The sequence below is a fragment of the Puntigrus tetrazona genome, chromosome 19 (assembly GCF_018831695.1).
Source record: "Puntigrus tetrazona isolate hp1 chromosome 19, ASM1883169v1, whole genome shotgun sequence".
In the NCBI taxonomy this organism is placed as follows: Eukaryota; Metazoa; Chordata; class Actinopteri; order Cypriniformes; family Cyprinidae; genus Puntigrus; species Puntigrus tetrazona.
Genome location: NC_056717.1, coordinates 4781346 through 4809090, shown reverse-complemented (window position 1 = coordinate 4809090; position 27745 = coordinate 4781346). Strand labels below are relative to the sequence as shown.

General features: G+C 42.9%; 1 protein-coding gene across 1 annotated transcript; it reads right to left on the bottom strand.

Moving 5' to 3' along the window:
• Positions 1-556: 556 nt before the first annotated feature.
• eepd1 (endonuclease/exonuclease/phosphatase family domain containing 1) lies at positions 557-27745 on the bottom strand. Its single transcript, XM_043217788.1, is given in 8 exon segments — positions 557-994; positions 2296-2490; positions 2561-2696; positions 3362-3496; positions 5060-5170; positions 15777-15828; positions 26677-26713; positions 26716-27745. Coding segments are annotated over 8 exon segments (1656 nt in total). The 5' UTR covers positions 27509-27745; the 3' UTR covers positions 557-797.

Sequence of the window (27745 nt, the reverse complement as noted above, 5' to 3'; positions counted from 1 at the left end):
TATTTATTACATGTATATAAATGCACACACACATTTAGGAAAAATATTTAAATGTCTTTTTATTTATAATATAAATTCTAGGAATAAATATATATTTCCAAAATATATACTGTATATGTGTGTGTGTGTGTATATATATATATATATATATATATATATATATATATATATATATATATATATAAAATGTAAACAAAAACATTTATTTTGGATGCGATTATTCATGATGAATCATTCTAAAGCCTAAACTTTTATTTGTGACATTCTTATGTTTAATACATACAGCTGTCACAGTGAACGATTGAGCTGCTTCATATTCTTGTGGAAACACAAAGCTACTTTAAATCAACAAAAAGCTCAAAACCAAAGCATTGATTAGAAATAGAAATCTTATTATTATAAAGGTCTTTGCTGTCACTTCTGATCAGTTCAACGCATCCTTACTTAAAAAAAAGGGTTCACTTCTTTCAAAAAAGTGGATAAATAATCTTTCGAACCTCAGTATGCTACACCTAGCACGCGTCGCTTAAATCACAGCATTCGAGACGCACACTCCGCTTGTAAATATCCATTTATTGTTCTCACTTAAAAAGTTTTGGCACGCTTCATTTGTTTCGTATTTGACTTCATTGTATGTACATGTGTAGTAAATCTCTTTAAATATCTCTCTCATCATAATGTTCTATATTAAAATCAGCTCTCTTCTGTACACTGAATGGACAAAACAAAGGCAATCACGGTGCGCTTCTCGCTCTCTTCATCTGTACTCGGGACAGTCCAGCGTCAAAGGTCAAAGGTCATCGCTCGTGTTTGGACATGGAGTCTCCTCTCTCCACCACGGCCACTCGGTTTCCTCCGCACAGGTGCTCCTTCAGCACGACGTCCACGAAGAACTCGGCCACGACCGGACAGTGTTGGGACGCCACCCCGCCCCACGACCAGTTATCAGGGATCCAGGGGTTGGTCAGGCCCTCCCGCACGACCCAGCACTGACCTGCAGGGGGCGGAGCACGCACAGATAACAGCATTTAGGATCCGCGAAGCTTTCTGCGAGACGGCTCTTATTCTCACAAAGGCCGATCCAAAATCAAACTGAAATATTTTGCGAATATTATGTTAAAATGTCATTTATTCCTGACATTCCAGCATCATTACTCCACTCTTCAATGTCACATGATCATAGTCTAATATTCTGATTTGCTGATTGAGAAAATACACTTGCAATACAGATCTTCCTCAATATTGTTGATTTTGCTGATTCAAATACACTTTTAATACAGATCTTCCTCAGCATTTATATTAGTGCTTTCTAGCATTATATAGTTATTTATTTTTTGCATAATTTATTATGTGTTATTATATATATATATTTATTTATTTTTTAATTTATATATATATATATATATATATATATATATATTTTTTTTATATATATATATATATATATATATATATATATATATATATATATATATATTAATCTGAAATATATACATGCATGTGTATTTAAATATACATAAATATACACATTAACATACATATATTATGTAAACAAAAGCTTTTATTTTGGATGACCATTGAAAGCACTAATTCATATCTTTACTGATATCAAGCAGTTATTAAGTAAATGAGTTAAAGTTATTAACCCATTTAAGTTAATGATACATAAACCCATTTAAGTTACATATATACCAATTTAATTAAAATTCATTTATATATTCATTTATTTGTTTAGCAGAATTAATTAGATGAATAAAATGTTAAAGGCCCTAATATTATTAACCCTATAAGCATTCTCATTTTCTTCTCTTTAAAACAAATAAATCAAAAAATAAATGAATGGATGAATAAATGCATGAATTAAAAAACGAATAAATAATACGTTAAATGTATTAATGCATTTATTTCTGCATTTATGTATAGTTATCTCATTATATATTTAGTGATTTATTTATATAGATTTCAACACTTCATTTTTAGTACTGGCCCCTCAAGATTTTTACTTATAATTCATCAAGCATGCATTAAAGTGGCAGTAAATCTGAACTTTCTATACATTGCAGAATCACCATTTGCACAAAAATATGAAGCATGATTAAATTATATCAGAATGATATCTGAAGGATCACGTGACACTAAATAATGATACTGAAAATTCAGCTTCGATCACAGGAATTAATTACATTTTATGATATATTACCACTGAAAGCAGTTAATGTTTGACATTTGTACAGTATTTATCTTATTTTTGATCAAATGAATGCAGCCTCGATGCATTAAGCCCCGCCCCCTGACCTGTGTAGATCTTTCGGAGCGAGCGGCTGGTCCAGATGTTGTCCAGACAGAGGGACCCCTGCGGCGTGCGGGTGCTGATGTTGGTGAAGACGGACGGCGCAAGGAGGGCGGACAGTTTTTCTTTCCTCAGGCACTCCATCTCGGGGCTGTCGGGAGCCACGCCAAAGTGTCCCAGCACCAGCAGCTCTCTCTCACCTGCACAAACACACGGCCATGAGGAGCACAGAAAAGATCGAGCGTGAAGAAGCGTGGCGCCGGAGCAGACCTTTGAGAGCGTCCTGGATGCCGGCGCTCAGTCGACGAGCCCTCGGCTCCTCACACGTGCTTCTTCTCTTCTGCTCGGCAGACGACGGCGCCGCGGTCAGGTGCAGATTGACCAGAGTCAGCTCGGACGACCCGATCTGCTTACAGACAGAAACCAGCGAGGCTACTGGAGTCATCCAACGGTTAACGTTCAGATGTTCGTGATCGGGAAGACTTTTTAACGTCTCTCCCGCTTACAGAGGACGATCAAAAATACTTTAAATCACGTGCAAAATATTAGGTTTGCGTAATATGTGTGACCCTGGACCACAAAACTATTGTTTTTACAGCATCTGAAAGCTGAATAAATAAGCTTCCCACTGATGTTGTTATAGGACAATATTCAGCAAAGTGCTTGAAAATCTGGAACCTGAGGGTGCAAAAAAAATAAATCTAAAAATACCTGTAATTAAGTCCATATTAAAGTCCAAATTAAGTCCATATTGCTCAAGAAACGTTTCTAATTATTATTATTATTATTATTATTATTAACGTTGAAAACAGTTGGGCTGCTTAGTATACATATAAAACATTTTTTCAAATTTCTTAATGAAAAGAAAGTTCATTTTCGATCTATTTGTGAATCCTAGAAGTACTCGTTTCCTTAACAAATAAAATAAAAGAAGACTTGGTGACCACAAAAATGTTTCAGCAGTAATGTATGTAGAATTGCTGAAATAAAGTCATCTGAGGTTAACCGTAGCGTGAAACAAATGGCTTGGCATGAAGAACAGCTAAGGAGCTGTATTGCAGGTTTACTCACGTAAAAGTGTCCCAGGTAGGGCTGAGGCTGAGGATGTTTCCCGTTGCTGTTAGTCGCAGCATTTTCCAAAACAGTGGCATCCTTCATTTCGATCCCAGAAGAGCTGTCCCACAGGAAACCTGAGTACTCAGCAGCCTACGGGATCACAGCACAAGCTCAATAATGACCAGAACCCAGCAACGTCCCACCATACAACTGAAAAAGCACATTACAGCATCATTTAAAGAGCCTGTGCAACTCTCACACTACATACCAAGTCTTTGGAAATCATACGATGGCAAAACTCTGAAATTTACGTCTTATAGGTGGAGTAAGTTAGCTTTGAGAAACACTTGAAAGTGGATCAGACCAATCGCAAGCAAGGGGCGTGTCCACTAATGATGGGGGAGGCGCGTGTTTGCTTTTTTAAGGTGGAGGCGGGGCTACCAAGATAGGGGTGTGGTCTATTTGGGTAGGGCCATGTTTGTTTCGGTCATGTTAATTATCGACAGTGTTTGTCACAAATGGTTACTGTAGCTTTAATGCCCGTTCACACCGAGAACAACAGCTAAAACAACTATAACTATTTTAGCCAACGTTTTATTTATTACAAGAAAAGGCGGTGCAGCTTGTCGCTTTAAAAGTTCAAGGATGGATTTTTAATTGCGTTTCCCAGCAGCACAACACCACACAGCCTGCGTCAGATTTGCATAGAGAGAGAGAGAGAGAGAGTGTATGAATTGTTGATTGTTCATGTGACTGTGCGTGTTTAGCTCGAGGCCACAGGATCATCGTGTGTCAGTTTGGTCTTTACACGGAGGGAAGACGGCCTTTGTGTCCGACGTCTCATTTGTACGCACAGAGAAAACACAGTTTGTATTGAAAATGAATGGCGATTGTCTTCGGACTGCACAAACTTCTTAAAACAGGAAGCTGAATTATTAGAAGACTTCCAGACTCTTTCTTTCTCTGAAAGCACATTGCGGTAATACCGCATAACTCAACTAGAGGAAAATATCCGGTCTAATGTGTCCCAGAGCACCTCGATTCATATTAACGTTTACAGTGAGTCTCTGTGATGAAGAGCAGACCAGACTTACATTCTCCTGCGAAATCTCTTTCATTTATCTACGTGACAGCTCAGTTTCTGCGGAGTTTATAAACGGCGCTATCCAGAAAACATCTTGTGTTTATCCAGACACCTCTATAGACACGGCCAAGATCTTTAACTGTTGTTGAAGTTTTACGGTTTCATTCATTTCCACCCATTTGCATAAACTCCGCCTCCAGAGCAAGATAAAGATGAACTCTCTCGCTGTAGGCCCCGCCCACTGACATTCAGTCACTTAACGGCTGAGACTTGATTAGCGTCTGAAGATTTTGCTTCGTACACGAGGCACATCGTCACAAAGAAACATTTGTTAAAAGATGAAGCGGTTTGCAGCAGCTTCGCAAACCGCACATAATTTCAGAATGCTTTGTATCGAAATTACGTTTTATTTTGATCATGCTGTCAAAACACTCCAACCACGTGATGGTGAGGGAGCACTGATAGCCAATCATAACAGTGGTTAATGATTAATGATGAGCCTCCCCTTAAAACAAGGTTGTGTTAGAAATAGGGTGAGAATAAGCCTAAATCATTTTTTTTCCTGTCAGGACCCCTTTAAGTCTGCCTATATGAGTGTGTATATATGCGTTACAGGGAACTGCACTTACGTTATTGGACAGTCCGGTGGGTTTCTCCGAAACGGCACATTTCCACAGGCCTCTGGCGCTCTTCCACTTGCGTACGCTGCAGAGAGCGGGCTGATTCAGCTCTGCACAGAACTGAAAACAAACACCAAGTGCAGCTGATTAGCAGTGAAAAAGTAATCGAGAGTTTCGCTTCCTTACGGGGACTCCCCCGTTTTTTTTTTTCATGGTTCAACGTATCTGCAAAACATAGTGAAATTGAGATCTTTGTTATTGGCCAGTTTACTTGGGTCAAAAGAGAAAAATATAAAATGTTAGAGAAATCTTAAACTGGATTTTCTCAAAAAATTTAATAATTTGGTGCTCTCAATTACGCTCCTAACGCAAGTGCTCATTGGTTCCCGCCAAAAATTAAAGTGCCTTTAAACCGCTTTTACGATGTTTAAAAGCCGGCCTAACTTGGGTCTGCTCAGACGTTAATCTCTAGTATTAAGTATAGTATTGAAGTGTGCAGGTTGTAATTTCAGCGTAAATGCATTCATGCCACCTCTGAGCTGCGTGAAATAGTCTGTTTGAAGACTCCTAAACGGCAGCTCAAATCTGTGCCACCTGCCATTACCTAGTGCACCAGTCAGATTACAGTGTTACAATTTATTTAGTTTTTTCATACGGGTAATGATTTTTGACAATAACGTTTAAACCATTAAACACAGACTTAAAAAATGATGACGGATTAAGTTGCTTGATTCATGAACTACAGATGTAATTTAGCCTTTTACTGACCTACTGAGAATCAATAATGTTTGTTCAAGTCAAGCAATCATGTTCGAACTTTACCATATTCGATGTGCTCTACGAATAAAAGCCTAAATTAAATAACGCTTTCATTTATCGCCTCGAATATGAATGAGTTTGGGCGAACTAACCTTCTCCGGTAAGATTTCGACCAATAAGATCATTCAAAAGTTTCCTGTGTGCTTTTCATTTTCCCGCTGAAGGACTAGGAGATACATAGCGCTGGGTTTTACATTTTCAGAGCCTTGGTAAGTTCGCATCTGGGATTTTTCTAGCAAACCCAACCTGGCATTATTCTAGCAAAGAGTACGTGCCGAGTACATCCACGGGAGCTGGGAAATCTGATAACTACATCTGACATTCCCATTACCTCCGACTCCCCCCCAGTTCTGTTCTATAATTAACCGGGAGAGTTTCCTGTAGGGAACCAGGACACGGAGCCAGAGCTTCAGCAGAAACAACACTATCATCAGCTGATCTGTAAAGAGCGCCGGAGGAATGCAGCTCAACGGACCTCTCCACTGATGGCAAAACAAACCAAAAACTAAAACAAAACCCCTAAAATATTTAGGTCCGAACGGGCGTCTGCTCTGCATCTTGTGGGTTCTGCTGGAGATCTTGTTTTCCATTAAATCTGTGAATAGCCCAAAGAGGGACGGGTGTAACTAAATCAGTGGATTGGCTAAAGCAGGTACAAGCTAATGAACACTGAGAACTAACCAAGAGAGGGGATCGACCAGTGGAGGAGGAGGATGAGCAGATAACAAGTCCTACATCTACTGAATGTGTTTTCATAGTCAAAGTACTGGTAAAAAACTGAGCAGAAATCCACAAGAGATACAGTGTTATTTTAGTATCCAATTATAGATGATACATATTTCTGAATATAAATGTAGTATTTATAAAACATTTTGAATTGGCTTTTATTATTACAGTTTAGTTTAAGTAAAAAAGAATTAGCTTTAGCTTACATTTTTTTTCATTCAGTTTTAAATTATATTAGTACTTATATTGCAAGTAGCCTATGTATTATAATTTTTTTTTACCAAAAAATAGTAAGGAAAAAAAACCCACACACACACACTTGTTTTATATATATATATATATATATATATATATATATATATATATATATATATATATATATATATATATATTGTGACGAGCGTCCCGAGGATCGATCAGCGTTGCCCTGGGAACAAACACGGAACACCTACACCAGCCACTCAACGACGGATTCGCCACACCTGGAGCTCATCAGCCGCGGGCCAGATAAGCCCGGCCAGGCGACGGCTTCAGTGAGCCACGAGACTCCGGAAACGCAAGCTAACCTGTTGTCTCTTTCTTTGTCTCCCAGAAGCTACAACGTGACGGGCCTGCCTGAGCTACTTCCCCTACTACCTCACAGTGGACTCCCTCACGTTACTAAGCACGGGAAACACAGAGACGACTCACCGCTGCACTCACCGGATTCACCGCTACACCACCCCCGGACTCACCGCCGCACTCCTCGCACGGACTCACCGCTCACCTTCTGTGTATTGTCTAATAAATACACCCTCCGGGGGTTTTCACTGCACCTGTTTCTCTTGTGCTTCCTCTGCCTCGCCACAAGTGGTGGAGAATGCGAGCAGTTTTTAAGCGCAAGAGAACGGAGGAAACAAAGAGAAAAAGGAAGAGCGCTATCGCCGCCTCTATTAAAGGTTCCCACAACATCAACTTCTCTCTTTGTTTTCCCCCCAGGCAAGCGCTCGCTTCCCGGCGAAGATGGAGGAATTCCTCCAACGCCTCTCAGAGGTTTCCATTCGCCAGCAACAGATCGTCGAGCATTTGGCTACCCGCCAGAACGAGACCGAGCAGGAGCTCGCTGCTCTCCGCGCCGCCACTCAACCACGCCCGTCGTGCCTGATCCCCGGATGCAAGCCACACAGCTGCTACCCAAAATGGCCGCCAGCGATGACCCTGAAATATATCTCGAGATGTTCGAGAGCGTCGCGCAACCACGGAAGGATGGGACCGGAGGGATTGGGCACGCGCGCGTGGCCCCGCTGCTGTCAGGAGAGCCCCAGCGCCTATTTCAGCATGCCGGCCGACCTGGCGAATGTATACGACGACCTAAAGAGGGAAATCTTGGGCAGGGTCGGTCTATCACCGGTCTCGCGCAGCCCAAGCCTTCCAAGAGTGGGTCTTCCAGTCTCGCCAGCCGGCAAGGACCCAGGCCGCCGAACTTACTCGGCTAGCGCAACACTGGCTCCTGGATGGGACACCAACCCCCGCCATCATTGTGGAAAGGGTGGTGATAGACCCGGCTCCCGCGGGCTCTCCCCGGAATTATCGCCAGGCGGTCGGTATGAGAAACCCCAAGAACGTCATGGAGTTGGTTGAGGCGGTCGAGCTGGCGGAGCCGCGCGCAGCGTCGAGAGGCCGGGGAGCGGGCGCCATCTTTTCCCCGGAGGGTGTCCCAGGAGCGACGCGCGCCGGAGGGCACCCGGCGACCGATGGAGAGGGCGGCGGTCCCGACCGTGAGAGATGAGCCGATGCCAACCGAAGAGGCTTCCAACTCCTCTAGAGCGTGGCTGGCAGGCTGCAGTCTCCACCGGGAGCTTCCCCGCGCCGCACCGGAAATCCCCATCGGCCTGAATGGACGGAAGTTCAGAGCCCTCCTTGACTCTGGCAGTACCATCAGCCTGGTTCAGTCCCGCCTCCTACCCCCGCGCACGGAACCGCGGAAACGGCTGCCACTGACCTGCGTCCACGGGGACACCAGGAAAGTCTCCACCCGTCTCATCACCGTGACGACGACAGGAGGAAGCTGGCCCCTGGAGGTGGGCCTCGTACAGGACCTGCCGGTACCAATCATCCTCGGGCGGGACTGGCCGGGTTTCGAGGAGGCGCTACACACCGCGACACAGCCTGTCAGCCCCCAAAGCCCTCGCCGGAAGAGGCGAGAGGGGAGAGGAAACCGCCGCCCTGCCGTTCTCCTAGCATCGGACAGCGGAAGAGATGGTGAGTCCCCTCCGAATACTACTAATGTATTCTTTGATGTGTTCCAACAGGTAGTCGGAGGGGGCTCGTTCGGCCGGGCTCAGCGGGAGGATGACCGGCTCAAGAATTGCTGGAACCAGGTACATTTCATGGATGGAGAAGAGACGCGGCCCGGCCCCCATCCTCTTCCCCATTTTATTGTGGAGAACGGCCTACTCTATTGTGTCGCCCAGCGGAGGGGGGAGGAGAAACGGCTCCTGGTGGTGCCCCGAGGGAAAGTGGACACCATCTTGGAGCTCGCCCACGCCCACCCGCTGGCCGGACACCTCGGGGCCGCCAACACTATCAAGAGGATCCGGGACCGTTTCCACTGGCCGGGGCTCGACGGAGATGTGAAACTGTTCTGCCAGGCCTGCCCCGAGTGCCAGAAGACCTCGCCCCGGCCACCTCCCCCTAGTCCACTTATCCCGCTGCCCATAATCGAGGTGCCCTTCGAGCGCATCGGGATGGATCTGGTGGGCCCGCTGCCGAGGTCTGCCCGCGGCCACGAACACATCCTGGTGATCGTGGATCACGCCACCCGTACCCGAAGCCATCCCACTCCGCAAAGCCACCGCCAAGGCGATCGCCCAGGAGCTCTTCACCCTGTCCACCAGAGTGGGGATACCCGGGGAGATACTGACCGACCAAGGCACCCCGTTCATGTCCCGAGTGATGGCCGACCTCTGCCGGCTGCTACGGATCCAGCAGCTGCGCGCGACTCAGTGTACCACCCCAGACGGACGGACTTGTGGAGCGGTTCAACCAGACACTGAAGCAGATGTTGAGAAGGGTTGTCTCCGAGGACAAACGGGACTGGGACCAGATGCTCCCCTACGTCCTCTTCGGGGTGCGAGAGGTGCCCCAGGCCTCCACCGGCTTCACCCCATTCGAGTTGCTGTTCGGCCGACAGCCGCGAGGCCTGCTGGACGTGGCAAAAGAGGCCTGGGAGCAGCAGCAGCAGCCGGATGCCCAGAGGTCGGTCGAGAACACGCCCAAGCCATGCGGGACCGAATTGAACGGGTGATGCCCCCTCGTATGCGGGAGCACATGACGCAGGCCCAGCAGCAACAACAACGACACTATAACCGCCCTGCACAACCCCGGGAATTCCAGGTCGGCGACCGGGTCATGGTACTAGTCCCCACCAATGCTTGCAAATTCCTGGCCACCTGGCAGGGTCCATATACCATCCTGGAAAAGGTTGGCCCGGTTACTTACCGAGTCCGCCAACCAGACCGTCGACGCGACCGAACAAATATACCACATTAACTTGTTAAAGAAGTGGGTGGGGACTAGGGAACACCTTTCCACACTCGCCATTCAGGAGGGCCCGGTCGTCGACACCAACGCCTTGCTCGGCTCCCGCACAGAAGACGGAACTCCAACATTTGGTCGGTCAGTTCTCGGATGTGTTCTCGTCCACGCCCGGGCAGACTAACCTCCTCCAGCACGAGATCCGGACCCCTCCCGACGTCATCGTCCGGCAGCGGCCCTACCGGATCCCTGAGGCTCGTCGGCGAGCTATTGAGGAGGAGGTAAACCAAATGCTGAAGTTGGGGGTGATTGAACCATCGACGAGCCCGTGGTCCAGCCCCATCGCCCTGGTTCCAAAACCGGACGGCACCCTCCGCTTCTGCAATGACTACCGGCGACTCAACCAGGTCTCCGAGTTCGACGGATATCCCATGCCCGTAGACGAACTGCTGGAACGTCTTGGAAGGGCCGGTATATCTCCACCTCGATCTCACCAAAGGATACTGGCAGGTTCCGCTGTCAGAGGAAGCCAAGCCAAAAACGGCTTTCTTTCTCCACCCCGGCGGCCACTGGCAATACCGGTCCCTTCCTTCGGTCTACACGGGCACCAGCCACCTTCCAGAGACTAATGGACATCTTACTCCGACCCCACCAACAGCACGCGCGCAGCCTATCTCGACGACCTTGTGATTCACTCGGAGACCTGGGAAGACCATCTGGAGCGCCTGCGGAGGGTGCTTCGGGATCTTCGACGGGCTGGACTCACCGCCAACCCCAAGAAATGTCACCTGGCGCTCTTCGAGGCGAAGTACCTGGGTTACCGAGTGGGCGAGGACTGATCCGCCACAGGAGAGTAAAGTCACCGCGGTCCAGGAGACCCGAGGCCCACCAACAAAACCCAGGTACGCGCCTTCTTGGGGTTGGCAGGGTACTATCGTTGTTTCATCCCCGACTTCTCCTCCATAGCGCCCCTCTGACAGACCTGACCAGGAAGGGGCAGCCTGAACGGGTTCTGTGGAACCCCGACGCGGAGGAAGCGTTCCAGAGGATTAAGGCCGCACTCACCTCAGACCCTGTCCTGAGAGCCCCGGACTTGGCTGCCCCTTCCTGCTACAGACGGATGCTTCTGATGTGGGTCTGGGAGCCGTGCTGTCCCAGATCCAGGAGGGTGAGGAGCATCCGGTCTTATATATCAGTAGGAAGCTGACCCCGCCGAGAAGAACTACGCGCGCGGTGGAGAAGGAGGCCCTAGCCGTCAAGTGGGCAGTCCTGGAACTGCGGTACTACCTCCTGGGCCGGCGGTTCACCCTACTTACCGACCACGCACCCTCCAGTGGATGGCCAGGGCCAAGGACACGAACGCCAGGGTGACCCGCTGGTTCCTCGCGCTCCAGGACTTCCACTTTGACGTGCAACACCGCGCGGGACAGCCAACGCCAACGCCGACGGCCTATCGCGGATGTGGTCGGCTTTTGCAGGTCTGTCAGGGGTCACTCCCCACCCACCCCAAATTTCCCGTTATTACGCTCTGCTTTATCCACCAGGACCAGGGAGCAGCGCTTGGGGGGTGACGACAGCGCCCCGAGGATCGATCAGCGTTGCCCTGGGAACAAACACGGAACACCTACACCAGCCACTCAACGACGGATTCGCCACACCTGGAGCTCATCAGCCGCGGGCCAGATAAGCCCGGCCAGGCGACGGCTTCAGTGAGCCACGAGACTCCGGAAACGCAAGCTAACCTGTTGTCTCTTTCTTTGTCTCCCAGAAGCTACAACGTGACGGGCCTGCCTGAGCTACTTCCCCTACTACCTCACAGTGGACTCCCTCACGTTACTAAGCACGGGAAACACAGAGACGACTCACCGCTGCACTCACCGGATTCACCGCTACACCACCCCCGGACTCACCGCCGCACTCCTCGCACGGACTCACCGCTCACCTTCTGTGTATTGTCTAATAAATACACCCTCCGGGGGTTTTCACTGCACCTGTTTCTCTTGTGCTTCCTCTGCCTCGCCACAATATATATATATAATAAAATAAAATAATAGATGAAGGTATTTATATAATTTCTGTATTTTGGAATAACATTTACATATACAAATATTTTTATAAAATAATACTTTTCTTATTTTTAGTTAAAAACATTTAAAGAAATGAGTGGCTCTCATTCATTCCTGATTTTTTTTTTTTTAAATATGTTATGACTGAAAATAAATGGGAAACTTCCAAAACAACAATTGAAATGAATTAAGTTTGATTTATCTATTTATGTCAATAACTTTTAGCACTGCATGAAAAGTTTGTGTAATCTGCACTTTTTTTATTGAAGCAAAGTGACGTGCATCGATTGGCCATGAGGGTGATTCTGCTATATTTTGGGGGAAGTTTTCTGATAATGACTGATAGACAGGGATCATAATATTTATATGCTCTAAGAGACCATGCAATAACACTCTAAATATAAAAAAATATTTATGGTGTCACTGACTCATTTATTCCTTTATCATACCACCCACAATAACCTCAACCAGGACATAAGAATCAATACTGTTTTCATACCTTTAGAAAGAGAGATAAGCAAAGGTCTATAACAGATAAGAAGCAAATTCAAAGAAAGCTCAGCTTCACTGACTCAAAGCATGCGATGCAATAGTGTGTGTGTGTGTGTGTGTGTGTGTGTGTGTGTGTGTGTGTGTGTGTGTGTGTGTGCTCTAACTGAGAGAAAGACACGCAAACAAACGGAAAGAAAGTGTGAGTTTTTTACCAAGACGTCCCATTTGCCCGCTAATAAACCCGCCGGTGATGATGACTCACAGCTCTGATGTCTGAGAGAGGTCGCTCTGGTCATGAGGAGTTTGGTGGAAATGTGCGTTTATAGCAGAGCAACGGCTAAACCACAAACTCCATGGAAACCAAGACCAGCTACAAACAAACAGCCCAAATCACGTCTCGTCCTTTCATCAGGCCTGCACGTTTAAAATCAGCGTGCAATCATAACCCACCCCATTTACTAGATGAGTGTTATACTGCGAACAATTCAACCATACGCGTGTTTATACTCATTCTCTTTTTGCATTAAAACACATAACACTTCTGACATATGCTGAATGTTTCTTACAGCTGCCCTCAAGATCTGCAATCTACACCATCGCCATCCTTCCAGGAAAACAGACCACACATACTGATGAAATCTCTGGCTGAAGCTCATATCAAATGCTCTTTTGTAGACGACTGTAGTCACAGCGGTAGAAGGTGATGGTTTGGCTATAAACTATCGAAAAGCATGAGTACTGTATTCCCCAAATTCCCGTTTCGACATATATGAAGAGTTTATTTGCAAAAACGCATCCGTGCAGTCTATGATTACAACCATCTTTGTTGCGGATAGCATCTGTGATGCCATTATTTGCCATTATTAGAGTTAATGTCAGATTGTAGCGGGAGTCCGGAGAGGCATTCAGAAGCCCACGCCATTTCATTCTGGCCCAGAAGTCAGAGAAGTGCGCCTTTCCATCTCTGTCCGTCCAGTCAGCATTTGCGAAAGCAGTCTAGAGGAAAGAACATCACGCCGGGTTCACTGCGGCATAACACCAGCAGAGCTCCTAAAAATCACTGACGACTCTCGGTCGAGGACAAAGAGAGCGCAGCAAACTATGAAAACAGAAAACGGCAATCCCTCCAAAGCTTTCTACTGTACACTATAAAATAAAAATGATAAAGACGTCACTAAATGTTGAGTTTACAGAATGACAGAAGACGTTTATTTGACCAACATCTTCTTTTGCAACATATAAGTAAGTTAATGTCTGCATGTTCAGGACTTCAGATTCATTAATAACTAGAAGAACACAACTATTTGTGCAAAGCAATGCGTTTATAATAATAACAGCAACAATAATACATACAAACACCTTAATACATATAAGTAAAATGATAAGAAATCCTTATTAAGCATAACTGTTTTGGATAACTGGAAATGACTGGAGCCTTCCAGAAGTCTCTGCACTGATCTCACAGGACAAACACGGGGAATATAGCAACACTTACAGAGAGGGGTTTTTTTACTTCCGAAAACTGCACTTTGTAAAATATTTCACTGTTAAATTATACTCAAAATGTCCCAGGAAAGAAATCATGCGTTTATATTGGGTCAGCATAATCTACAGATATTAAATCAATAAATCCACGGCTCTCTGGAGTCTAAACGGTGTTGTGAACAGTTTCTCCACGGCATTAAAACACACTAACAGCGGTGACGGAAACATGCACATTAAGGGCCAATAATATTACAATAAAAATACCCTATTTTTTTTTTATAAGCTTGCTAATGCTTTACCAAAACAATTGACTTAGTTGTGCTTTTTGCCGATTCTCAAAGGCCCAATGGTGATCAGGTTCAAAGCTCTCTCTCTCTCTCTCTCTGCGGGGACCGAACCATCACGAACCCTACACTTCATCCACGCCGAATCAACAAGGTGCGTCCCAGAAAGACCAGCAGGAGAGCTCTCCCCTCTGCAGAACAGAAATAGCGCGCGAGTGAAAGAGGAGAGGGGAGAAATATGGGTTGACTCTGCCCTAGTCCTCTCGCTGACAAACTGCTGCTCCGCTAACCTACTTTACTAGTCTATTCCCAGCATCGGGCAGAGCGGAGAACACCTCAAACACACACACACACACACACACACACACACGCGGTCAGGCTGAGAAGGACACCGCATAAAAACACCACCTTAAAATAGAAGAGGATCATGATTTTGGTAGGTTATGTAGAAAATAGAGGAGAGAGAGGCTTATAGAGATATATATTAACGATAAAGAGACACAGGCTTTTGACATAAATACTCATTTTAGCATCCTGAGTTTGTGTCTTGAGGATTGTAAACACTGTGTGGACATTTTAACATATATATTATATTATATACATTGACACTGAATGAGTGCGTAGAGGGCATGATCAGTGTACAGTAGAAGTAGCAGTTACTGTCTCATGTCTGCGCTAACAGAGTGTGTGGAGGTATTCAAATACACGGCAGGACAGCCAATCGTAACGCTCGGACCGAATAATCTGATTGGTCGAAACTGTGGAAGGTTCCATGCCTCCCACAGATGAAAAAAAAAGGGTTTAGAGCACTTAACTTGGTGAAGGCTATCGGGATGTGAAGAGACTTTCCTAAACACAGAGTGAATGAACAACAACCTAAAATAACCCAGATTTGAAAATCAAAATTTAATATTGTCGAAACTTTTCCCCATTCTGTTTCAATGCGAATATTTCTTTGCAGAATTAAAACGCCGGTCGGAATAGTGTGCGCATATCCTCACGGACCACAGCAAGGTCTGCCCTTGACTGTTTATTAGTTATTATTTATTTATTGTAATGGTGTAGTAGGTATTATTAGTTATAGCTAAAACTAAATATCCTAATGGAGAAAAAGTATTAGGATGATTTGGTCTATGTAATAGTCATATGGAAATGATGGCACGCGCATTTGTTCTCTGAAGGATATCGGGGCTTTTTAACCACTAAAACATACAAGTTTAACAGGGAGGAGTTTACAGGGTGGTCCTTCATAGACACGCGGTGTACAAGGGCAAGATGTGAAACACCAAGCTAGTGTGTAACAGTGTGCTAAAGAGCGGCGTAGAAACATAACAGTACCTTGTCGAGAGCCTCCCGATCGGCCAAGTCTTGAACCGCTAGCAGCTTAATGCTGGAGAGAGAGAGAGAAAAAAACAAGGCATTTAATACCCTGTCATAATACCTTCAGTGTATAAATGTGCAGCAACTGGATATTAAATCAAATCTAATGAACGCTAGATGGCATATATTAAAAGGTATGTGTCCCACAAACAATCATCAAGGGCCTCCTTTTAATCATCCTCTCCACATCCCTTCATCATACACTATATATCATTTGGAGAGTCTATTTACACTAAGTACAAACAGCCCATCTTATTGGCAGTAGATATTTAGCTCCGCCCACCAACGTGTGATTGGGAGAGTCTTCGTTAAATAAAGACCGTTGCCTGACACCGGTTGCAATCGTATTTTCACGTGGGTTGTTCTGACGAAAAGTTTTCCCCCTTTTTGAATTTTAAATCACATCATAAAAGCATTTCTTTTTTAATAATAAAGAAGAAAATAATCAAAAAGTTGAAAATGAAGTGTTGGGTAGAGTTAGGGCAGGCCTTCATTGTCAACTGTTTAATAATATGAATTCAAATTAACATTTACACTCAATAAGTTGCATTCTGTTTTAAAATGTACTTTAACACTGAGGTGCAGATCATTGCAATAAGTAGTATAAAGAGCAAAAAATGCACTTAAATAATGCTGCCGTTTTCAATTAGTGTACGTAGAAACCACTGCTATTTGAACTAAGTGTAAATAGTATATCTGCTAAAAAATGCTGCTTTTTCACCTAGTGTAAATAGAATAAATCGCTATTTTCACTTAAATAGCCGCTGCCTACATCATATCTCCCTCAATATGAAACTAATGATGTTGACGATTACATCCATAATAACCGCAGAGCTGTTTGTTTTGGAAAGCGATTCTCCGGGTTAGTGCTCAAACAATATGAAGCAGCAAACAGCAAATGGTTCTGTGCAATGATCAATTCTTAAACACATGAGAAGAAATGAGTGTGTGAAGTTAAGATGAGACACGCCGCCTTGGGAATCGGTCTCAGAAACACCGATCCGACCCTCGTCTGAATGTGATCTTATTGTCCTCGGCAGTTCCACCCCTCAACAGTGCTGTGGTACGGTGATCCTCCGGGAGCAATGCTAACCAACCGGTCGGAAGATGAGCTCCGTGAGCAGACGCACACCGCTCGAGAGCGGCCTGTCCTCGGGAGCCGCCAAATCTTGGCATAAAAAGAACAATATGCCCAGGGTTTGTTTCGTGCTGTATGGACTACACAACACTTCCCAAGACACTCACCCCACTTTTGTTAGATTATTTTTAGAAATAAAAGCCTTTCTGAGAATTTGGTTTGCCCAGGACAAATGTTATTTTAGCATTATTATAGTATTTATTAATTTTTTAATTAGCTTTTGTAATAATAAGATTTTCATTTTAAAAAGGTTTTCATACGTGAAAAATATTTTAAAATAAAAAAACAATAATTAAATGTAAATATTAAAATATTAAAATATTATTTCATAGCTTTCATTATTCATTATTTATTTAAATTTTAACACAAATAATTTTGATAGCTTTTTGGTTTTAGTTACCAATAAAACTAAATTAGCTTTTTTAATATACATTTTCAGCTTTCAATATTAATGTAGCTTAGGGTTGTGTCATTTTATGTGATTTTGACACTTTTAAATGTTTTTTCCTTTAATTTCTTTACATTTTCCATTTAAAAACAAATGATAAAGATAAATATTCTCGTCCGCTTTCGTAATTCATTATATTCTCTTTTTTTATTTATTATAATTAAAAATGTTTGAACAGTATTAGTTTTGGTTTTATTTAACAACACCACCACCACCAAATTAGCTTTTATTTTTATATTATTTCCAGCTTTTATGTGCTTTTAACATTTTTTAAATGTTTTTATGGTTCTAGTCAACAATAACAACACTGCACCTGGACGACTGAAGACCAATGTGTTAATAAATGCATACTTCAAATATTATAATGTACAATAAAACAGAAACGATCAGTCCATTAAATCTTCAAAGAAGAAAGCGCCTCAAAATATTAACGCCACAACATAATGACACGTTTTCTCAAAGTTTCGACGTATTCTTCATAAAAGTTTTTTTTGAAAGACCTGCTAAACTCTCATTTCCATCCCATCATTGACTTTAACAGCTGCTCGTCACTCATAAATATTCAGCTCAGGTCCACTGGCACAGTATAAACGACTTTCTGATACACACACACACACACACACACACACATTCATTCTCCAACACACATACACTGTACACACACGTTGCTGCAGTGTAAAGCTCCATTTTGAGGTGAACTGGAAAAAAAACCGTAAGCCATCTTCTTTACAAGGGTGTTTATCTACACTGGAGCTTTACAACTTCAAACCGGAGACACAAAGTGGACATGAAATGAAAGAGCTCAGAGAGCAGCTATAAACACAAATCAATTCTACTGTACTTTCAGGAGGAACATAACAGTCCTGCAGGCTTTCCCAGAGTTCACTGCCACAGCGTCAATACACAGCCAAACACACACAGGAGAGTCACTTCTTCAAGGTTAAAATACTAGATTCCTGCAGCAGCTTAAAGAGGGCATGTTTCTGTTGAACAAACACCAGAAGCGGCTTCACTAGCTCTTCTGCCAAAAGGGTACTGTACGGTTTTTTTAAAGCTTGTCAAAAGGTTTGTTTCATGTTTTTGTTGGTTATATGGCCGTTTATGCTTTGCACTTTTTACATTTTTGCTTTCAACTCAACTTTCAGTTGTCATGTTCTCAAATAAATAGTGAAAGCTCAGAGCCTACGTTCATCTTTTACACTCCGAGTGATTGTATTTAGACATCTTTCATCTTTCATTTGTAAAATTATCAAGACAAAAAGTATTAAAAAAAACGTACATCTACAAGGTTATTTTCTGGAGTTGTTTTAAATTGATTGGCTTAATGTTGAGGGAATCAGGGTGATACACGACCTGCAAAGATATACAATGTTTGTCTCTGATTGACATGTCGTTCCTGAATGAATCAAAGTTTTGAACGAATCAGTAGAGTGAATCAATCAATGGCTCACTCGTACTTTTACGGACTGATGTACCAAAACAACCTACAGAAAAAGTCCTTGAAAAATCTAATCATCAACACTAAAAATATACATATGGCTGTAGCTCTCCATATTGTGAAACCATTTCAGCGCTCTGTTAGTTCAAGTATCCTGACTCAGCAGCACAGCCAATGCAGGAGCGGGACTATCTGCTTTTAGACCAATGGGAGGCGTGGAAAGGGTTGATAAAAGCAGACTGATCTGATGTTCCCGCAATTCTGATGCTGCCGATGCAGAAATGACAATCTCTGATATTATCTCGGATAATAAAACCTTCCCGGTCGGGGGTCACGAGTCTAGCTGCAGTAAAAGAGAAAGAGTTAAAGAAAGAGAAACAGAAAAACAGAAAGCAAGATATGCAGAGGAGAATACCTTCTTATTTTCCAGCCACTGCTTTGATTACACAGATCCTGTTTAGAGAACAAACAGTCACACAGACAACACCCTGCTCCCTCGTGTGTGTGTGTGTGTGTGTGTGTGTGTGTGTGTGTGTGTGTGTGTGTGTGTGTGTGTGTGTGTACTTGTTTATGCTAAACCAACAAAGATAGTAAAACCTCTAAAATAGCAAAAATCACATGTGTGTGTGTGTCTGTCTGTCTGTGTGTGTGTGTGTGTCTGTGTGTGTGTGTGTGTGTGTGTGTGTGTGTGTGTGTGTGTGTGTGTGTGTGTGTGTGTGTGTGTGTGTGTGTGTGTGTCTGTATGTGTGTCTGTATGTGTGTGTGTATGTGTCTGTGTCTGTGTGTGTGTGTGTGTGTGTGTGTGTCTGTGTGTGTCTGTGTCTGTGTCTGTATGTGTGTGTGTGTGTGTGTGTGTGTGTGTGTGTGTGTGTGTGTGTGTGTGTGTGTGTGTGTGTGTGTGTGTGTGTGTGTGTGTGTGTCTGTATGTGTGTCTGTATGTGTGTGTCTGTATGTGTGTGTGTGTGTGTGTCTGTCTGTGTGTGTGTGTGTGTCTGTGTGTGTTCTTTTAAATCCTTGACGAGTTATCAAAACTCAGATCAATAAAGTCTGACATTGAAAACCAAGCAGCTGCTCACTCATAAAATTATAATAATAAAACCTCATAAACATTAATAGACATTAAACACGCAGTAAAATGATTACACAAGGTGTAGCAGACATTAATGGCTTCTCAAACGAATATGATTTTATGATTTTCATGGAGTATATCTGTGTATGCCAAACAGTCACATAGTAAAACAACCCCCTCTGAACTCAACCTATAATGTTCATTTACAATAACTATACATTTACAATTACTCAGTCTTGTTCATCTAGGTTAGCAATACACTATTGTTCGTTTTTAATTCATTTTTCTTCATGTGAATTAATGCAAAAGTTAAAACTGTATTATCGTATCTATGAATGGGCATAATATTAATAAATGGTGCATTTTTAAGTTAATGTTAGTTATTGCATTGACTGATGTTCATGTACAGAACATCACACCTAAAAGTTACCTAGCACTGATCATGTTAGTCTTCCTTTAATTTTACCCAGTGTCCCCTGCTCCCTGAACTTTGAATTAAATAAAAGCGCTTGGCTTCTGTACTTTCTATGTAAACACCTTCTTTGCATGTGAAATGAGAAACATTGCTTACTGAACTCCTAGTTTCCTCCTTATCACCAAAAGGCCAGCTGAAGTCCAATCTACAGAAGAACATGCTTCTTTAATGCTCATATATATATATATGACTCATGAGAGACTAGTGAGGAGCATACGATTCAACAGAAATGGAAAGAGCCCACTGATGCAGCATGTGTTAACCAGAAGAGGAACAGGAACCCGAAACACACTCCAGTCATCAAACACCACCATGTTCTCCATTATCTGACTACTATCACCTCAGATCAACTCATCCCTAACCCGTCTGGCACTGTGATGTGATGGTGATTACATTAAATCAGAGGTTTGGCAGAATAATGCAATCAAACTCAATTCTTTAATTTAGCTGATGTGTATTATTATATGTGTGTATGTGTGTGTGTGTGTGTGTGTGTGTCCTTTTATCATTTATCTATTTTTAATTTTAGATTCTTTTTAGATGCATTTAATGCTAACTCAGAACTTGCATGTATTTTTATTTATATATACACATAGTATATATGCACAGTGCCCACTCATATATTATGTAAAGCATATTTGTATGCAATTTTATATATATATATATATATATATATATATATATATATATATATATATATATATATATATATATATCCGTACAAATATTTCCACACATTCTGCATTTAAGTCCATTATTTACATATATTAACAAATTACCATATTTTCACCTAAGCAAACATCTCTGTTCCTTAACGTTTTGCATGTTACAGGCAGGGTCAAAGGTTAAAGTGATAACAGCAGCGTCCTCTAAACGGTACAATGATATCTCATCTGTGCATTACGTAAGAGCTGTACAACAATAAAACCAAAAACCAGAACTCAAACCCAACACTAGACCTGACTTAAAAAGACAAGAAACAACTACCCTTTTTTTTCTATTAGTGCGGTACAGTTTATTACAAACCCTCCAATCAAATTGCATTTTAGTGTGGCGCCGAAGTTACGGTTTCACATTAATATGTGAAGTGATCGACTACGTCCAACTGATCACGCGCGTGATTTCTTCCTGCGTCAGCCGAGCAACTGCCATTGAAAAGACTGGCGACGCTAACTTCTCCAGGCGTTGAGTTTCTGCAAGCATTAAACCCATTCTAAAGATTACAAGAACAAAACACAAAGCGCTCAGTGCTAACACAGCTGCGGTGACGGTTCAATCAATAAGAGCTTGTCAGACAAGGTCCAACCCTGTCAAAATATAACCGGTGAGTCTGCACTTCTGCACGCGTTTGACACTTTATCACAGCGTTAAAGGAAAAGGATGGAAAAAAGGTCCTATAGACGCACACAGAGCAAGGAACAGGTCCACACATCCTGTCACAGCACTTGTTTTTACAACAACGCTGCAATGCTTTGTTGCGTCAGCAGAAAAGGAAAGGTTTCCAGAGAACTGAAAACGCTGACTTTGATCCAGCCGTGTCTGTGACCCCGAGGTCGGTCTTGGGGATAACTCGACAGCAACTGCCTCCTTCTCACAGTCCCTCGCCCCAAACACGTCAACAGCTGAACTGCTGCCGCAACGAGACCTTTTGAAATACAATTTTGCAATAAAAATGAAATCTCTTGCAAAACTGGTTTCATGTCCATAGAAAGCGCGCTGAGTGGAAGCAAATGGCCCACTTTTAAGGTTTCGAATACGTTTTTAGAGAATAAAACGTTCAAATTTGGTTGAAATAATGTTACATTGTCATTCGGTGTAATCCAACATTTATGTAAAAATTCAAACGTGCTTTTTCTGACTTTTACATATTAAAATATATGAAAGAATAAGGAAGCACATAAAGTTTCATTGTGTTTTAGGAGTAAAAAATGTTTTACTGACATGTGGGCAAAACCTAGGATAGTGGTGCAAAAAAACTAACAAACTAAAATTATAACTAATTAGTATCAGGGGTAACAATAACTGATCTTTTAATGTGTCAAACTGATTTTTGTTGTATATATATATATACACACAAAAATAATTGAAGCCTGATTTAATCTGACTCATCAAATTTGTTGAGTTTCTTGATATGACTTTCTATTGGTGAACAAAAAAAGGGTGAAAAAGAAAAGATGTCTTTCGAAATATGAAGACGGGTTAATAGGCTTGTGTGAAGAAGTAGGGCAGTTTTTAATTAAAGTGTAACTGAACTATTACAATGTGGTGTGTGGAAAATGTTTGGGGGAAAATGAAGGCTCTATTCTCTTAGTCCATAAAATGTCTGACGTCGCTTCAGTGTGATATTCAGAGCAAAACGAGAAGACGGTGCTTTTTTTTATGCCGTGCGACTAGAGAGCTGTGTGTGTCTTTCAGCAGATGGGTCATCATAATGTAGTGCAGCACCATGGAGACTCAACACAAGTGCCACGTTTGGAAAGTGAGCTGAAGTTGACAGATCTGAGATGAGTCAGACTGTTTGGCTGTGTGTGTGTGGCGAGGTTACTACAGGCCGTCTCTGAGCACACTTCTACTTTCCTCCGGCGTGAACTACAGTAACCTAGGATCATGCCGTCTGCTGGTTTCCTCCGCCCCGTGTGTTTGACAGACGAGCTTCCTCGCAGCACTTTAAACAAACACCTCACTATTTGACGCACCACCGAAAAACTGAGTTCAAGTGATGTCAGCCGTCTCTGTTGTGCGGTGAAGGCCACGGCTGCTGACTGATGAGGGGAGGCGGCGGCTTTAAGTGCACTACAGCGACGCCTACATAAAGATGTTTACCCTAACTTTAAAGTGGCGTTTGGCCATACACGAATGCTATTACAAATCATGCAGCGTGCGTATAAGAGTTAGCGCAAAATAGATGAAATTTCTATACTTTTTCTATTAAAACACATAATAAAATGCCATTTATTCCTGTGATCAAAGTATTTTCAGCATCATTACTCCAGTCTTCAGTGTCACACGATCCTTCAGAAATCATATAATATGTTGATATGCTGCTCAGTAAACATGATTATTATTATTATCATCAGTACATTTCCCTTTTAGTATTCTGTTTTTAAACAAATAAATGCCTTTATTCTCACTTTTTGATCAAAGGCAGCTTTAATAAGAATAAATTAAAAAAAAAAAAGTGTTGGGCGATGTGCTCCATATTCATATCCTCACATCACGAGCCCGTGAGACCGCAGACACACAATAATATCAGGCTAATTTTTTAAATTACTTATTAAAATTTATTTAATTTAATGACTTATCCGGGGTAAAATCTACACATTACGCGATTTAGTCGATTTTTAATACGACCGAATTCTTCTAGCAAATGATCGTGCTAAATACAAATTAAAAGTTGATCATTCGAATTCTCACATTGTTCTCAGTTACAGAAAACGAGCAAAGAACATCAACAGTTTCAGCGATGACTCGTCTGAAGGCCTCTGATTGGCCGCTGCGTTCGTAAGCCCGTGTGTGATTGGTTAAAAACTGCAACATTGACGGAACAAGCCTAATATTAGTTCGATTAGATTAGTATTACTACCCCGAGATTAATAATAATAAAAATAGTCTTCGCTATCATTAAAAGGGATCAATGACCCTAAAAATAAAAACAAATCAATTAAAATAACTTAGCAACAGCAAAACATATGGACACGTCCTTTATAAACACACATTCAGCAGCCAATCAGTACTAATATATGACTGTTGCATGACGTTGTGGAGAAAACCAGTTCTCCAGTAGACCTCATGACATTTCATGGTCGTCTAGGTCAAAGGTCAAAGCGTCACGAGGCTGTATTGATTCTCAGGTTTCTCAAGGGTTTCACTGGACTCAATTCATCAACACAACGCCAATCCGTTGTGAATCATTACCGTTTATATATATCTATATTTACTAGCATTTGATGATAAATCTCTCACCTCAGGAGCGTAATGGAGGCAGCCGGGGCTTTGATTTAGGGTTTGAGGAAAGCAGTGATTTTCAGTTCAAGGTTTGTTTTTAGATGACTGAGCGCGATACGGTTTTCTTTTCTCCGCAACTCCGCTTCTCGGAAGAGTAAGTTCGTGAAGCCGGTCAGCAGTGATAAGGCGACCTTGAGAGACGCTTGCTGCCGTTCTGAAAGCTGACTTGAGTTTTTAAATGCGGCAGTACGCTGCGGTGTCAAAATTAATTTTTACAGCACAGCAAAATTAGCTGGGTATCTGCATACGACCTTGTGTGGAGGGACGACGCCCACTCGCTTCTTAAGGAGCTAGTCAAGAATGTCTCATGACAGGATGAAAAATTCTAAACGGGTTCTCAAACGTTAAGAACAGATAACATTATTAGTATTATTAAGAAAATGTCTTGATCTGAATGAACGACTCACTGATAAACAATAGATTGAAAACGCTTTAAGAAAGCTTCCTAAAAACCTTAAGAGAAGAGATAAGAAAACTCTTAAGATGAATTTCGGGGAATTAGAAAAATTCTTACCTTTTCCTTGAGTCAGAAAACAAGCAAAAAGCAGACAGGAAGATTTTTTTTTTCTAAAACAGTCTTATAACCATTAGGCACAATTACTATTACCATTGTTTTTTAGTATTATTTATATTACTATTATAGTATTGATTAATAGAATTTGTTCATTTCAGTTTCTATCTCCTTTCTTTCATTTGCATTTTTTGTTTTTTGGCTTTTTTTTCGCCAAGTCAACATTTCTCATTTTTGTAAGTTTGATTTCTAACCTAATATTTCAGACGCTTATATAAATTATATTTATGACATCATCTCAAGTGTATTATTTTATTTTATAGTAATATTTTATTTCAGCTTTACTGCTAAAAAACGATTTTTAACAGCCTTAGTCTTCACTGCTTAAACCCTTTGTAAGTCGCTTTGGACAGAAGCAAAAAACGACAGTGTGAATGTAAAATCAATTATCATTAAAATGAGAAAAATAACCGCTCTTCGTGCAGTAAAGCAGCACATGGCACGTATCCTGCGACACTAATAACTAGTTATTTTAATGCGTTAATATCTCTGTTTAATAGGCTGAACGAAGCTGCATCTTTCCAGACGTCCTTTGAGAATGTTACGTGAGCCTCTGCTTTCTTTACAGGGACAGCTGCGTTGCACGCATTGCTGTTACATAGAGTACAGCGTTCAGAGATTATGTCATTCATAACACTATATCCTCCCTGCCAATGAGAACAGACTTCTTACTACTAGTTCAACCGACTTCAACACACACACGGTTATATAACAGCCCTCCCTGAGTCATGACAAGAATGAGGGCATGTACCTCAGCAGCACCCTGAGTGAATTACTGTGTGTGTGTGTGTGTGCCATAAAACAACCTACAGTACTAACATTTATCTTAGAATCCATCAGTGCAATAAAACACGGGCTGGGAGTCGGATCCGCTGAAGATCACAGAGGACTGCAACACGAGTCAGCTGGACTGATATCCTCTAGACGGTTCACGCTCACGCGCACGCATCTTAAAAGACACCTAAAGACAACTAAGAGCCGGATTTCAATCCATCAGACTATGCAGACTGCAAAATAATTTTTTTAAAGATATTTGTAACTGCAAACATTTCAAGTGTGACAATCAACGCAATCCTTAAAAAAAATGTATGCTGTGGACAGAATTTCCAATAGAATTTCTGCAGAATTTGAGAATCAATTTAGAGCAAAGAAATATTCACACAAAGATTCTGAAAAAAAAAGTTAGTTCCAAAATTCCATTAGAATTTATGAATTTCAGAAAAATTAAATTTTTTTTGCTTTTTATATACACATACATATATATATGTGTGTGTGTGTGTGTGTGTGTGTGTGTGTGTGTATATATATATATACATAATATAAATACAGTATATAATTACAGTATATATAGTATTCTGGAAAGGTGTACTTGGTGTACCTCTTTGGCACGGGATTCTAGAAAAGCCTACAGTTTTTTTTTTTCATGATGGTGGGGGTATTTATTGATTATAAGTGTTGTTTTTAAAACAGAAAGAAATTAAATAATATTTATGGGGGGTATTTTATTGATTAAATTGTTAGTTTTAAAACATAATTTTTTTATATTTATTGGGGTTATTTATTGATTATAATTGTTATTTTAAAACATAAAAAATGTAATAATATATTGGGGGTATTATAATCATATCTTCATAGACATTACCGTGACAAGTGAAAAAGCGTGCTCTAAAAAAGCATGATGCGTAAAACGCGTGTAGCGACGGAGTTTACTCACTCATTCTCCAGGAGGGTCATACACACGACCTCTCTGACCCCGGGTTGTTGGCTTTCTCGCTGGAGCAGCGCTGCAGGTTCCAGGTGGCCACGCGCACCGCGGGCTTCCCGTCGCGCGCGGCCGCCGGAGGCTCCACGCAGTGCCGCGCGGAGCAGACGAGCGGCGGTCCCCCGAGCGGGGCGTCCGGCTCCTCGCCGCCGCCCCCGAGGGACGTGGGGCTGGGGTGCGCGAGCCCGCCGTTCGTGTTCGTGGAAGGAGTCCTGGAGCGCTCCACGAACACCTGGAAGCGGACGCGGTCCAGCAGAGACGAGTTGATGCTGGGCACCTTGACCAGGTCCTCGATGCTCCGGAACGGACCGTGCGCGGAACGGAACTCCACGATGCTCCGGGCGAGTTTCTCGGTGATGCCGCGGACGCTCATGAGCTGCGGCGGCGTGGCGGTGTTGATGTTGACGCCGGTGCACGGCAGGTGCTCCTGCTCTTTGCGCAGAGACGAGGGCGAGTGATTAGACGAGCTGTTCTTGCTCGACACGCAGATCTCCAGTTTAACAGCCTCTAGTTTGGTGGCGCCGACCCCGCTGACCAGCGCCAGGTCCTCCACCTTCTTGAATCCGCCGATGCATTCGCGGTACTCCACGATGTTGTGAGCCACCCCGCGGTTCACGCCCGGGAGAGTCATGAGCTCCTCCTCGGTGGCGGTGTTGATGTTCAGCCGCTCCTGGTTCACCAGGATGTGGCTGAAGTTGCACGCCGCGCTGAACTTGCGCTTGCCCTGAAACAAATCCGTGGGGTCCTTGGGAATGGACCGGTGGCACCCGAGATTCCCACCCATGTGTCCCGGTGAATCAGTTCGCGAACCGAGAACGAAAGCCGCTGCGCAGTGCGCGTGGAAGACCCCGCGCGCACATAGACCAGTCGTGATACTTCAGCTAATCTAAACCCGCTCGTTAAACGCGGGTCGTCGTGATCTCTTATCTCCGTCGGTTCGGGCAAAATCCGCCGCGTTTTCTCAGCCTCGGAGCAGAGGCGTCCATATCAACGCGCTTCCAGACAGAACTGAACTGAAGTG